Here is a 15,705-nt window from a genome sequence, read left to right on the forward strand (position 1 = left end):
TATAGTACCTGCCGAGCGCACCCTATAGGCTCGTTCACCAATGCTGTAGGTTTTGGTTTTTGTTTTTTTCAAACTTTATAGCTGTCTTTGAAATTCATGTGTCAGTAATTTGTTTCCTTTCATTTATTTAGTTTATATGTCAGTGTAAGTGGCGGATTCACGCTTGTTCTGCTGCCCCCAGGCCCCCCAGTGTTACTAATGTTGATGAATAGCTCCTCCTTCAGCATTTGTCGACCTTTAGCAATAATTACTCTGCATCTAGGAGGCCAGTACAGTTGACCCTTGAGTAACATAAAGATTAGGGGCACCCCCCAACCCCCACTGTCAAATCCACAGGTAACTTTTGATTCCCCAGAAACTTAACTACAAATAGCGTACTGTTGACCAGAAGCCTCACCAATAATATAAACAGCCAATTAACACGTTTTTGTATGTTACATGTATTATATGCTGTATTCTTATGATAAAGGAAGCTAAAGTAAAAATGTTATTAAGAAAACTATAAAGAGAGAATACATTTACAGTGCAATACTGTATTTATTGAAAAAAATCCATGTGTGAGTGGACTCGCACAATTCAAACCCATGTTCAAGAGTTAATTGTACTGTTATTCTAAGTCCTCTCTGGTTATTTTAGCTTAGGCAGCACTCTTGAAAACTTTCCAAGAGCCTAGTATTTGTAATTACAATATCTTGAGTAGTGCGGGGGCTCCTCTGCTTACTTGTTACCTTGGTGAAGTTCAGACCTCTTCCACTTCAGTTTTCTCATCTAGAAAAAGACAGTAGGGATGCCTGGCTAATATCTATCCCACAGGATTTTTGTGTTTGAAGTAAGAAATGTGTGCAGGTATCTTGTAAGCTGCAAAGTACTTTATTAATAGTAATGCCTTACAAATAATTTTTCTTCTTCCTTTTTTTTTTGTTTTATTTATTTAAGTAATCTCTACACCCCAACCCCGAGATCAAGGGTCGTGCACTCCTCCAAATGAGCCAGCCAGGCACCCCTAGAGGTAATTTTTCGAATCTGTTGAGCATCGTAAAATTAAATTAGTGGAGGAGGTCTTGGCTATAGAAAAAGCTATTCGTTGTGGTTATTTCAAACTGTAATTACTCAAGTTGAGGGAAACAAGATCACATGTTAATCTGCAAAATGGCAGTTCCTTGATCCTGAAATTTTCTTTGGACTCCATAAAAGAAAGTCCTTTCCTGTGTCAGGTAGCCTCACAGGCCACTTGAGATTGAAACAGTATCAGGTAGGAGGTGCTCTTTTTCACCTCGGTTCAGGAAAGGGTTATTAAGGTCTATGGTTATCTTCCACCCCAATTTCTTTCACACTCATTCTTGGTACCTGAGATACCTCTTGAATGGGTTATCTTGATTTTGAACCCCTTCGGGCAGTTTTTTTAAGATCTTCAGAAGTCTTCGCTATTAGTGAATCTGTCGATCAAAGAATATCTTTTTATCTTCTTGGGCAAAGTATCATTAGTTCAGTTTTAACCATTTCGAAGGTCAAAGGAAAAGTACACATTTCCAAAATCACTCATGTGCAAAGCTTTACGTAACTTGATATAAAAATTAATAAGTAGGGAAATGAGTTATTATAAATTAAAGCAATAGTAACTGTATGCATGGTGAATTGATTCACCTGTTCTTTAAGTAAAGGTATTTGTTATATTTGTTCAATATAACCTTTGGTATAAGGTGAAGAAATTCTACCGGTTCCACAGCTAGGTGGGTTTTTAACTGGTTGAATAACTGTATCCATAAAGGGCTGCCCTTGTAGGGAGCACGCTGCCGCATTCAGTCCTGGCTTTTGTTTTTACATTTCACATTAGTAACAACTTGGATGAGATCCAATTTGGTTGAAAGAGCTAATGTGTGGATTATACCAGACAGAATCCAAAATGACCTTGACAGGCCGAATGATTGGCTAAATTTAGCAAAATGGAAATTAATGAAAGTAAAGCCTTATATTTATTTTAAAAACAACCATGCAAATACAAGATGGAAGTCAGCTGGTAAATAGCACATGTCTAAACACTTCATGTTTTATATGACTTGGTTCAGTATGACTCAGATGAGTAATAAAGCCAACAAAGGAATAAATGTGATGCTAGGTATAATATACAGACAAGGCGGGTAATAATTCTTTCAGAACTCAACTACAATTCAGTTATGGAAACTTGTTTCAGGGGGATGTCTACACGCTGAAGTGTATGCTCGGGAGGCTAATCAGGGTACTGTGATGGCTGTATCAACCATGACATTGTAGGAACAACTGAAATAACAGAAACACTTCTTTTATCCCCCTGCCCACCGAAATAACAGAAACATTTTAACCCCAAAAAAAGAGAAGACTTAAAGGAGAGTATAATAATGACTTTTAAATACTTGGGTGACTGTCAGATAAGGGCGACTTAAACCTATGCTTTTTGACTTTTCATGGGCAGAACCAGGACAGTTAGGTTTTTTTTGTTTAAGTATTTACTTCTTTTGAGAGAAAGAGTGTGCACGTGAGTAGGGGAGGGGCAGGCAGCAAGGGAGAGACAGAGAATCCCAAGCAGGCTCTGCACTGTCAGCGCAGAGCCCAGTGTGGGGCTGGAACTCACGAACTGTGAGATCATGACCCGAGCCAAAATCAAGAGTCGAATGTTTAACCGACTGAGCCGCCCATGTGCCCCGAGGACCGTTAGTAAAAGAGATAGATTTGGACTCCCTATGAAATGGGAAAGAGTGGGATGCTTGGCTGGCTCAGCTGGAAGGACATGTGACTCTTGATCTCGGGGTCATGAATTCATGCCCCACATTAGGTGTAGGGATTACTAAAACATTTTTTAAAATAAAATTTAAAAAAAATGGAAAGAGTTTGTTAAGTCGTGAGTCGGTTTGTTACTGGAGTTGTTCAAACAGAGGTTTGATTAACACGTATTAAGGCTTGGAAGATGGAATTTATGCAGAGTAGAGAATTGGATTTGTTTTTGTTGTTAAAGAAATTTAAAATACTGTTTAGGCAGTTCCTGTGCTGGAATTAGAAGAATGAACAAAACTATTCCACCCTACAGGGGAACCAATTTGCCATAATAATTACAAGACAGTGGCATAGCAATAGGTACAGAGTACTGACGGAACATGGAGAGGATTCATTCTAAGTGGAATGAATGGCTCATAACAGACTCAGACTTCCAGCAAACATGTATTGAGCACCGGCTGTATGCCGAGTGCTGTGTAATGGCCTTCCATGTACTCACAGTAATCCTAGGTTCCTGTTGACTCTGTTTTACAAATGATATATCAGGTATGATACCAGCAGACATGATCTCATTTATTTCAGTAATCCCCCCACCTAACAATCCTGTAGAATCTGTGCTTTTGCCCCTACTTCATATTTGTTTATGTGGAAAACAGAGAATTGAGCTGAGCTCCTCAGGCTTTTACTTTGCCAGGAAGGTTATACAGAGTGTGGCAGGATAGGGGTTTTGTCGGGATTTTGTGGGGGCTTAAAACTAAAGGAATCTGGGGCCATACTTTGAAGAGCATTGTGTGGCAGACTTTAATAAAGAGTTAGTTTATCCTCTGGATAGCTTCAAAGAACCCTCCTTCCCCATCTCTAAATGGGGTAAGACTTTTTTTTAATGTTTATTTTTGAGAGAGTGTGAGTGGGGGGACAGGCAGAGAGAGAGCGGAACAGATGATCTGAAGCCGGCTCTGCGCTGACAGCAGCAAGTATATGGGATAAATTTTTACCCTTAACTCAGATTTCTGACAGTAATTAGTGATCCCTTTCCAACTTCGAATCTTCTTTTCTTTCTTGGCCTTTTTTCCTCCATTCTTTCTGGCTTCAAATTTCCTTTCTTGGAGAATTTACCTTAGAAGTGAGAACACTGGGACAGCTGGGTGGCTCAGTCAGTTAAGCTTCCTACTCACGGTTCGTGAGATCAAGCCCCACATAGGGCTCACTGCTGCTGTCAGCTTGTCAGCACAGAGCCTGCTTTGGATCCTCTGTTCCCCTCTCTGCCCCTCCCCCACTTGCACTCTTCCGAAAATAAATAAATACTAAAAAAGAAAGAAAGAAGTGAAAAAACGGGGGCACCTGGGTGGCTCAGTTAGTTGAGCATCTGGCTCTTGGATTTTTGACTCAGGTCACGATCCCAGGGTCATGGAATTGAGCCCCATGTCAGACTCCACACTGAGCAAGGAGCCTGCTTAAGATTCTCTCCCTCTGCCCCCTGAGCACATGTGCGCGCTCGCTCGTGCGCGCGCTCTCTCTCTCTCTCTCTCTCTCTCTCTCTCTCTCTCAAAGAAAAAAAAAAAGGGAAAGACCATGTTGGATTTGAGCAGGAGTATGTGAATTTTCAGGCTTAGCTGTAAGTAAGTCTGATTAAAAAGTACTACTGATTAGTATTCTTTTGTGGCTTTTAGGAGTTAAAAAAGGAAATCAAAATCTTTTTCACAGCACATTATTTTACTCACAGGCTCTCCTGTAATTTTCCCCACAGACCAACATTTAACGTAACTATTTTTGGTTACGCAAGAAGTTTTGCTAGTTATTTAAAAGCCACGTCAGTATGGAGATCTTAGATGAGGCTGGTAAAAGTATTGCTTATATAGTGTTTGATGCTAAAGTAGATCCTTTGAAAAACTTACATATGTATTTTAATGATGGAAGTGATAAATGTTCATGATGAAAAATGAAAGTTAAATACTGCCTTATGTAAGTATGGTAAACAATGATTTTGTGTATTCTTGCAGAAATTTTCTGTACAACTGTAAGCCTGCGCGTATATATGTGTCCCTATTTTACCAATAGGATTGTATAATTAGTACTGTTCTACACCTTTATTTTTTTTTTCTTGTTGATACGTCTTAGGTGTCTTAACATATCATCACATGTAAATCTGTCTCATTCTTTCTAAACACTTGCATAGCTGAACCATGATTTATTCGGTTCCTCATTCTGTTTTTCCTGGTCTGTCATAGCAAACAGCAGAAACCTACCATGGTTGATTTAAGCAGAAGATTTTATTAGAAAGATTGAATGTTCATAGAATTGATAGGAGAGCAATAGAATGAAGCTTGAAAATGGCAAAACCAAGGAAGGCAAAACATAGCCAAATTCCTGCTTTCAGTATAGGTTGCTAAAGAAGATGCTGGATATGTGTCAGCATATATCTCCTCTCCACTGTAGGCACCACAGATTCTCTCTTTATAGTGTCTGCTATTGGAGCCCTCCTTCGAGTCCAGATTCTGGACAAGAGCATCTGACCGGCTGAGTCTGGGTCACATGTCTGTGCCCTGGCTACTGGGGAGTTCAGAGAAAGGTGCTCTGATGCTGGGTTGCCAGAAATAAATGTTCACTTACACCTGTTGGTGAATATTGTTAATACACAGCATAACACAATTGTGGGTTTTTGGAAGAAGTAAAATTTGTGGCTGACTAGGATTTATATTTGTATTTTGATAGATACTGCCAAATCACTTTTCACTAAAAATACGGACTTAGAATATCTAATTTTGAGCTTGATAAATATTTTGTATACTTAAATTCAGCAGGCTAATCTCAGCATTGTCTGTGTTGACTGGTGCCTAGTCTATGTTTAGGAATGTAGCAGTTTGATTTAGTTACTGTTACCATGTACTTCCATGGGCTCTTGCCAATATAATGTAGAAACTGCATAAAATAGGTTTTGTTTTGTTTGTTTGTTTTTTTGCTTAGAGCCTTGAACTTTGATCTCATTTGTATCAGAGCGTACTATTTAGAGACCACAGACAGTAAATTTACTGTGTAATAATTATAGTGTGTATTTATATCCCTAAACATCTTCTTCCGTAACATCATGGAAAAGTGTTCTCTGCAAGCTGCTTCATTGAAATGTGTTCTTGAGATGCTGCAGTTCTTATTTGGAATCTTTGCTTATGAAAGGATTAGGAAAATAGCCAGATTAAAGTGTAATATACCTGATATATTCACAGAAACATTGTTGGGGTCAAGTCAGTGTCAAGGAGATAGTATTCATTTTCTTAAAACCTTCTTCACTAAATTTCTGCCCTGTCAGAGTCACTTAGTTATAGAATATTGTCTTCTTCCACTTAGTATTACTACTAACAATACCCAGAAAGTGAGATAACATTATTTTTAGTTAGGAAGGGTTATCGGTTGTGAGGTATCTGAGAAGAACAAAATGAGGAGGGTGGATGGCATAGTGGAAAAATACAATTTCGAATCAGAAAACTCGATTTGGAGTTTCAATTCTGCCCCTTACTTGAGGCGTATCACTTAAACCTCAGTTTCTTCATCTTCAAAATGAGGTTATCATTTCTGCTCTGACTGACTTCATAGGCTTACTGTTATGATCAAATAAGATTATGTGTGGGGAGGGAGCCTGTTTTCACTTTCAGACTGTCAAAAACCATGCAGATATTTCAAACAAGGCAAAAGCATATGAGCATATCTTGAGTACGGAAGCCCATAGATGCAATAAAATTGGAAGGAAGGGTATCTGCATTGAAGTGGGTCCGTTGGGTATTTGACAGGTATCGGGAGCCCAGTTGTTCTAAGCTGGGTAATTACCAAAGCTGCTAAGTGGAAAGCAGGCTAACCATGTTTTGAACTTTACCTGTACTGTGGGGAAACATATCCAGCATTTTCAGTTAAACCGACCACGTAGGGGCTGCAGATTAGTTATCACTGGAAAACTAAACTGAAGACAATTAGACACTGAAAGCAGTATTTTAGTTGGTTATATCTAGGGCAACGGTTCTCAGACTTCAGTGCACATCAGCATCACTGGGACAGCTTGGTAAGACATAGATTGCGGGGCTCTGCCTCACAGGTTCTGATTCTGGAAGGCTGGGGTGGGGCTGATCATTTGCATTCCAACAAGTTTCCGAGTAATGGCCCAAGCTTCTGGTCTGAGGACCATACGTTGAGAATCCCTGCTTTAGAGAAACTGTATAATTCATCATCCAAACGGATTCAGAATTTGTCAGGAAAACAACTGAGCCTTCCCCTGGCAAAGCAGGGATGGGGTCATCCTAATTTCATTTAACGGGAAAATCTTTTTACAAAGAGGTTTCTGTAATAGAATCATCACCTGGTAGATGACTCATGATACCTAAATTGTATTTATTTGGGTAGATGTTTGTTTTTGTAAGTCACAGTAATAGGTACATATTTGATTGCAGCCCAGGGTTCAGATGTACGTGTAAGTGCATCTGTCTCTCTTAAAAAAAAAAAAAAAAAAAGAATAAGAGCACACATGTGCGTGTGTGCGCACGGGAGGGGCAGAGCGAGAGGGAGAGAGAATCCTAAAGCAGGCTCTACACCCAGTGGGAGCCAACACGGACTCAATCTCACAATCATGACCTCAGCTGATGTCAAGAGTCGGATGCTTAACTGACTGAGCCACCCAGACACCCCAATGCATACATCCCTTTAAAACAGATGTTTTCAAACAGTACTTACCCTTGTACAGTACATACGGTCTAATATTTGCTATTTTCTAGTTCTTTTTTTTATGCTCGTTGTGATCCACTAAATTGATTTCATGACCTGTCTATAGCCTGCTGTTTACAAAACAAGAGCACAGAGGACCTCTATGATTCTAGCAAACTGTGACACTCTTAAGATTCTGAGAGGTAGTTATTCTTCAGTTTTCTTCATTCTGATTCTTCTCAAACACGCTAGCCGTTTTCCACCATTAAAATGAGTGGGGGAAGGTCCCAGGAGTTGGAAGAAAGGAAAGGTATGCCATTTTTACCACAGTATGCTGTCTTACTTGCTATTAGATTTAATGTTTTATTTGTTCCCCATGGAAATTAGCAGATGCTCCAATTTATTTTACAGTTTTTTTTAATTTAAATTGCATCCGGTTTTGTATTTTTTTTTTTGCATTCTCCCCCAAAAAGACAAACTAGGCCTTTCCTAAGAAAATCTAAACTTGGTTTATATTCAGAAACCCTCAACTTCACCAGATTAAACTTGGTTTGTCTTAATGAAGGTTCTGTTAACCATACTGGTTGGATCAGTCATACTCCAACTAGGAGACTGAGACCGCACAGGAATTTGAGCAGGGAAAGTCTGATGTAAAGAATCATTAACTATACCGTGGGATTAGAGTAACAGGGAGTTGGCTACGAGGTAAAGAGATCTCCGATGAATACAGTCGCGGCAGACAGAGGCACATCCTCCAAGCGTGGAAGGAAGGAGCCAATCTGGAGTCCAGACCTCTTTGGAGTGGCATGGCCGAGGCCACTGGGTGGCAGAGAATTTCACCCACGGGCCATGGTGGGTTAGAAAGCTGCCATCAGTCCGTGTGCTGTTGGGAAGCATTCCATGGGGAGGAGCTGTGCTGGGACCTTCAGGGAAAGCAGCCTGAAGGAACACTAGGGAAGGTTGGCCTAGCAGAGCTACGGAGTGCTGCCTTCTGCCGATGACACTTGCTGTCACGCCAGCTGGCAAGGGAGAGATGTTCTGGTCTCTCCAGCAGGCAGTGAAGGTTTGGAGCTAGGAGGCGCTTGATTGATAACTTGTGTACACACTAAAAAGCTGAACTTTTCAAAGGAAAATTACACTGCGGTTGGCAGATGATAATCAGAGAGGGGATTCTAATTCAGCACAGTAAGGTTTTCATTCTCTAGCATCTCTTCCCTGAAAAATCCACTGTCGAGTAAAAAGCTTTTATTTATTATTAGTAAATTATTTTCTGAGAAATCGTTGTTGTTGTTGTTGTTGTTTTAATGTAGACCACTAGAGTTTGTCATTACATAGAAAAGGCTAGTCTCACCGTGTGACCTTTTCAGTGAGCAGACAGTACATGAATGCCACATGCACTAAGCAAGCGTCTGTCTTCTAGGTGGGGCCACAGTGCAAGGTGGTTTTCAAAACACAAAGCGGTGAATTTCTTCCTGAGGGAGGAAAGTAGATGTGTAAATTAATAATAAAAGTGTAAGGGGATAAGTGCTTACTGAAGCATTATGTAGAGTACTATGCCTTAGCATGGGATAAAGTGTCAACCTGCCTTTCAGTGCTGGGGAAGGGAAAAGAAGCACAGACTCGTGATCTGTGTGCTCTCTCTTCCATTCCTCAAAATAACCTTACGGATAAGGTAAGTGGTATGGTTGCCATTATACAGACAAGCAAACAAGGCCTGGAGACCTGAAACAGCTTTTCCTTCCAGGGTCCTGCACAGGATCCAGATCCAGTCCGGTACATTTGTTCTCTCTTAAACTGGCGGTGTACTTTGAAATGCAAAAGGCTATTATAGTAAAAGTTTCCAAATGTAAAGCACAGGACCAGATTCTACTGTGAAGGATTTAAAAGTGAATTAGGTATGTCCTGGCCCTTAAGGAGTCTATAGTCTAGCAGTGCTGATAGAATGTGACAAGGGCTCTGACGGAGGTACTGGGAAAAGCTTGGAATTATCATAAAGAAGTTCCAGAATCCAGAATGCCGGTTCTTCTTGGAAACCTCAGAGTAAGATGGCATTTCAGGAAAAAAAAATAGAGCATCGAAAGAAAAGAAAAAAAAAGGATAGTGTTCAAGCTGGTTCTTGAAAAATGGGTAGGGTTTATTTAGACAAGTAGAAATGGTAAATAATCAGAATGTACAAATAGGAAAAAATCAAGTTAGTGGTCATTTATTGTACATGTGCTAAGTGCCACGCCTTATATGTTCTTCAGTATAAACCATCCAGTTTATTATTTTTTATTTTTTAATGTGTATTTATTTTTGAGAGAGAGAGACATAGTGCGATCAGGGGAGGGGCAGAGAGAGAGGGAGATACAGGGTCTGAAGCAGGCTCCAAGCTGATAGCACAGAGCCCCATGTGGGGGGGGCTTGAACTCGTGAACCATGAGATCATGACCTGAGCCAAAGTCAGATGCTTAACCGATTGAGCTACCCAGGTGCCCCTAAACCGTCCAGTTTAACTGTAGTATAGTCCCGTGTCAGATAGTTACTGGAAATAAGATTTTCGGAAAGATAAATTCATTACACATGTTGGACCTAAATTGTGATAGAGTATGGTTGAATTTGAACTTTATTCTGTAGACAGTAGAATAGGTGGAAGTTTTTAAAAGAAAAGAATACCAGACTAGAATTATGATTACATTAGAAACTAAAGGGGCGCCTGGCCGGCTCAGTCGGTTAGATGTCCCACTTTGGCTCAGGTAATGATCTCATGGTCTGTGGGTTTGAGCCACACATCGGGCTCTGTGTTGACAGCTCAGAGCCTGGAGCCTGCTTCAGATTCTGTGTTTCCCTCTCTCTCTGCCCTCCCCCACCCACACTCTGTCTCTGTCTCTGTCTCTCTCTCAAAAGTAAATAAACAATAAAAAAATTTAGTTAAAGAAAGATACTAAATACACACACGTATATATATTCATATTGTAGTACAGTGGCAGAGACATACTGGATGTTAAATGTAATCCCTTCTTTTCTCATTCATCCCTGGTGCAGTCATACATAGGACAGATTAGGAAGCTGGAGTATAGTTAGATGATGATTATGGTGGTCCAGGTAGGGGGTAATGAAGGCCTTATCTAAGGCAGTGATAGTGAAAATGAAGTAGTTACTGATGAGAGTAGTAATTAACAGGATTTAGGAAAGAGTGTTGCATGGAGTGAAAAATTAAAGGGGTGCCTGGTTGGCTCAGTTGGTTAAGCATCTGTCTGTTTCTTGGTTTTGGCTCAGGTCATGATCTCACGGTTTTGTGAGCTCGAGCCCCACATCGGGCTCTGCATTAGCAGTGCAGAGACTGCTTGGGATTATCTCTCCCTCTTTCTCTGCCCTTCCCCCACTCGCACTGTCGTTGTCTCTCTCAAAAATAAATAAACTTAAAGAAGCAAAAATTAAAGATGAAGGTAATTTTCAGGTACTTTTCTATTTCAGAAGAGTACGTCAAATACAGGCTCTTTTTAAATTTATTTTTGAATATAAAGGTAATAAATACAATGATAATGTTAAAGCATTATGAAAGGGCAGAATATTGGCTAGGAGCAGTGAGACGTGGTGGTGAAAGATGACAACATACAAAGAGAAACAGATCAGTAGTTACAGTTTTGGTAAGATCCACTCCCCAAGGGGTGGTCTAAGCATAGTGATGTCCTTCCAAAGAGTATAGTATGGAAAGAGAAGGAAACAGAGTTACTTCACAGTGGAGAAACCTGTCAGACTACCTCAGGCAGGTGATCAGGAATAATCAGTCATGTTGATGGTATGTACCCTTGTTATGATAGTAGGTACCTTTGTAGAGGTGAGAAACTACTCTTATCTCTGTGGTCTTCCTCCCAAACATCAGTAACTTGAGTCAGTCATGTGGGGAAAAGTCAGACGATTCCATTTGAGGGACATTCTACGGCACCCTAACCAGTCCTGCTAAAAATTGTCAGGGTCAAAAAACAGGAAAGTCTGAGAAACCGTCATAGCCAAGAAGAGCCTAAGGAAACATCATCGCCAAATGTTAACATGGTGTCCTTGATGAGATCCTGAGTCAGAAAAGGACATTAGGTGAAAACTAAGGGGGCGAAAAAGTCAATACAATGGGAGAGGTCAAAGCAAAGAGGTTTCATAAAGAATGCAGAGTAAGGGGTAAGCTATCAAGTTAAGGCTTCTCCACTCACCGTTAGGTGTCCGTCGTGGGTCCTCAGCAAAGAGTAGCTGAGTAAGGAGTAGGGTTGGTGCTCTTCCTAAGCCTGTTTTTTAAAATGAGTTTTGCCCTCCGTGAGGCCTGACTTCTTCACCTCTTGGTCTTGAGCTCAGGTCCAGACGTGGTTTCCTAGAGTCCATGCCATGCCCAAGGTGAGTGAGATCATCACAGAAGGCCATTAGTGTTCTTCTTTTCCAGCGTTTACAACGGAGCATCTAGTTTTTTCTTCTGAAACCACACACGGCCAGAAAGTCTCCATACTTTAAAATCCGAAGAATACCTAACTCACTTTGTGAAGGGAAGTTATTAAGTATTACGGAAGCTCCCTAGGGGTTAAGGCACTTGAGTTAAGTTGTAAAGATAAGTAACCATTACCTAAATGGAAAAAAGTCACTGAGTATTTGGGGAAAGAACACTTAAAGTATGCTAAATAAATATGTGCAGATGGCCGGATGTGTGAGAAATACTGACATGATCTGCTCTGCTCATACTCATGGTTTTGGTCTCATCCCAGAAGTGTTTAAAGTACTCGAAGTACTTTAATATTGTAAACCAGAGGTACAGAAGTAGTGGCAGATGATTTGCTTCAGGGGAAAGAGGGCTGTATCCCCACAACTTCCTATTTCCTTTTCACTTGATTGATTCTTCAGCAACTCTTTCAGCCTTGTCATCAGCCTACCTGTTTCTGTACCTCCCGTTTTCAGGGAAAAGATATCCTGTGTTTTGAAAGCTACATCCTCTTGGAAACTTTGTCTGATTTCTCTATTTTTATTCATTTATTTTTACCAGTGCCTGGAATATAAGTACTCCGTAAATATTTTTTGAGCGGCCATCTCTCACCTTTCCTCCTAGCCTTCACTGATAGATTTGTGACATAAGTGCTCTGTAGGCCCTGTTTCCCCTTCCCTTAACTGCTCTTACGATTTCTGGTGTTTGAGGCACTTTACTGATTACGGTAGACATTATTACAGGTGGAGTCAACACACCTGGAAGACTAACAACACAAAAGTCCCAGGAGGAGGAGAGGAAAGAACGATGACTCTGGAGAAGCGGGTTGCTTTCCTAGGGCTGCTGTAACTAACACCCCCGAACTTGCCTTCGGACCTCAAACAACAAAACTCGCTTACAGTTCTGGGGGCCGGAAGTGCAGAGTCCAGGTATCTTCAGGGCCGCTGTCCCTCTGAAGGCTCCAGGGAAACTTCTCCCGTGTCTCCTGTAGCTCCCGGTGGCTCCGGGTGTCCTTTGGCTTGTGATAGCGCAGCTCCGGTCCCTGCCTCCGTCTTCACATAGCCTGTCACCTGTGTGTGTATGTTTGCCTCCCCCTGCCTTTCTCTTGTAAGCACACTTGTCACTGGGTTCAGGCCCCAGCCAAAATCCAGGCTGAAATGATCTCAGTATCCCTGATTACATCTGCAGAGATCCTTTTCCTAAACAAGGTCACATTCACAGGTTCTAGGGGTTAGCCCTTGGACATCTCTCTTTGGGGGCCACTCTTCAGCCTGTTACAGTAAGGGGCCAGATCAGTACCTAATGGAAGTGGTCGAGAGGATTGCTGTCTTAGTTGTGAGGGGGGGGACAGTGTGTGGAAAACCAGTAGCATAAGAGTGACTCTGAATTCATTTTACTTGAAAGAAAGTTATAGATTCTGGATGTTTTCTTCACTTAATTGTAGAAAATATGTTTTTAAAATTTTGAACTCCAGATCAGGTGGATTTGGTTGGAGATTTGCTCCTCAGCTATACTCATCTGAAAGAATTCTCAACTTAACATTTTTATTAACTTGTGAATTTGCAAAATTTGAAGTTTCCACATTTAAGCTTTATGGTATGCTTTTGAAGTAGGAATACTATATTTTTATTTTCTTTTTCCCATTTTACAGATGTGGAAGTGGAGCTCAGTTTCTCTAATTTGTCCAAGGTCACAGGTTATAAAATGATGTAGATGATTTGAACACTGGTGTTTCAACTGTAGAGCTTGTGTTCTTTCTAATATACCATGCTGAGTTTATTAGTTTTCTGTTTAAAAAGAGCAGACTTTATTGTTTTTTCGTGTTTCTCAATTTGGAATGTTGTGCAGAGAAGAATACAATTTTCTGTTTGCAAAAGAAGCTACGAATATTTCAGCCAGTTCACCACATCTCTGAATGATCTGTGTCGGAGGTCTGTCAGTTTTTTGGTATGACTTTAAAACATACAGTTCTCTAAAAGAAAAAAAAAGATCAGTGAAAGTAGAAGCTGGTTCTTTGAAAAGGGCAACAAAATTGGGGTTCGCCTGTGGGGCTCAGCCAATTAAGCATTCAAACACTTGATTTCAGTTCAGGTCATGATCTCACGGTTCACGGGTTTGAGCCCTGCATCAGGCTCCTTGCTGTCAGCTCGAAGCCTGGCTTAGGATTCTCTGTCCCTCTCTCTCTGCCCTTCCCCACTCGCATTCATTCTCTCTCTCTCTCTCTCTCTCTCTCTCTCTCTGTCTCTCTCTCAAAATAAATGAATAAATTTTAAAAACATCAACAAAATCAATAAACCTTTAGCCAGACTCATCAAAAAGAAAAAAAGAGAAGACTCAAAATCAGAAAAATAAAATACATAGTTCTTCAGTGAGTTACTTTTAGTCATGAGATAGGTCCTTCATTCATGGAACTTTTGTTAAGTTTTGTTACATCTATAAGTGTAATAGATATAAATAGGCAGCCATGATTTCAGAATGATAGTTGGACAAAAGTGGTTAGGAATTGGTTCTGGTACTTTTCAAGTTTTACCTTTTTTAATTTTAAGTTAAAAAAAATTTAAATGTTTATTTTTGAGAGAGAGAGAGAGAAAGCAAGCACCAGCAGGGGAGGAGCAAAGAGAGAAAGGGACAGAGGATCTGAATTCTCACTGACAGCAGTGAGCCTGATGTGGGGCTCGAACTCACAAACTCTGAGATCATGACCTGAGCCAAAGTCAGACACTCAACTGACTGAGCCACCCAGGCGCCCCTTAAATTTTTTAATTTTTATTTTAAAATAAACTGTGTGCCTTATGATTTTAAAAACAGAGCCATTATCAATTTTTTAAAATTATCTTGAACTTGGTGAGGTCAATTGACGACTAAGAAAATAAATCTCAGTAGAACACCTGGCACTAGGGCCATTGTTTTTTGTGGAGGACACATGGCCTAAAACTCGCTAGGGGGCTTATTAACTTGACTTTGGGGTCCATCCAAAGAATTCCTGAATCAGAATCTCTAGGGTGAGGCTTTAGGAATGCAGTTTAATGAGTATTGCTTGTATTTATTTGGCATTCATGTGGGACTTAGGTACTCAGTCCTCACCACAATACTGTCCTACTGATGATGGTGACTTGGACCCAAAGTAAAAGAAAAAGTTAAGGTGACTTCACGGTAGGAACTCTGACAGTGGCATTAAGTACACTAATTTGTATTAATCAAAGAGTGAGTAGCGAAAGCAGTCTTCAGAAAGAACAAGGCTGGAGGCATCATGCTGTCTGATTTCAAACTATATTACAAAGCCGTAGTAATCAAAACAGTGGAGTCTTGGCATAAAAACAGACACGAGGGTCCATAGAACAGAATGGAGAGCCCAGAAATAAACCACACATCTATGGTCAACTCATTTATGACAAAAGAGCCAAGAATATACAGTGGGGAAAGGGCAGTCGCTTTTATAAAAGATGTTAGGAAAACTGGACAGCGACATACAAAAGCATGAAACTGGACCACTGTCTCACATCACACACAAAAATTAACTCAAGCGGATTAAGGACTTGAATGTCCTGAAACCATAACACTTCTAGAAGAAAACATACGCCATAGCTCCTTGGCACTGGTCTTGGAGATGACTTTTGGATCTGACACCAAAAGCAAAGGCAACAAAAGCAAAAGTAAACAAGCAGGACACTGAAACTACAAAAGCTTCTACATGGCAAAAACACCACAGAGGTTAGAGTTTCATCCAAGGCCACCCACGTAGTGCTTGTAACCACTGCATAATGCTGACAGCTCAGTCAGAACCTCTGGGGGTGAGGCCCAATGTGGATTTGGGGATTTTTTGGTAAAGATCA

The 15,705-nt window shown here is 40.6% G+C and overlaps 1 protein-coding gene across 3 annotated transcripts in view; it reads left to right on the forward strand.

The window, feature by feature from the left end:
* The window catches only part of RAB2A (RAB2A, member RAS oncogene family), an 86,245-nt gene that overhangs the window by 10,886 nt on the left and 59,654 nt on the right, over positions 1-15,705 (forward strand). The window contains exon 1 of one of the 3 annotated variants that reach the window (XM_043601132.1): positions 7,687-7,741. The exons of the other annotated variants lie outside the window; for them this stretch is intronic. Coding sequence (XP_043457067.1) covers positions 7,702-7,741 — 40 coding nt within the window. The 5' untranslated portion in view covers positions 7,687-7,701. Of the gene's footprint in view, positions 1-7,686; positions 7,742-15,705 lie in introns of those variants that run through there. 3 annotated transcript variants of the gene reach the window in all.

Source organism: Prionailurus bengalensis, chromosome F2 (assembly GCF_016509475.1).
Source record: "Prionailurus bengalensis isolate Pbe53 chromosome F2, Fcat_Pben_1.1_paternal_pri, whole genome shotgun sequence".
NCBI classification, from domain to species: Eukaryota; Metazoa; Chordata; class Mammalia; order Carnivora; family Felidae; genus Prionailurus; species Prionailurus bengalensis.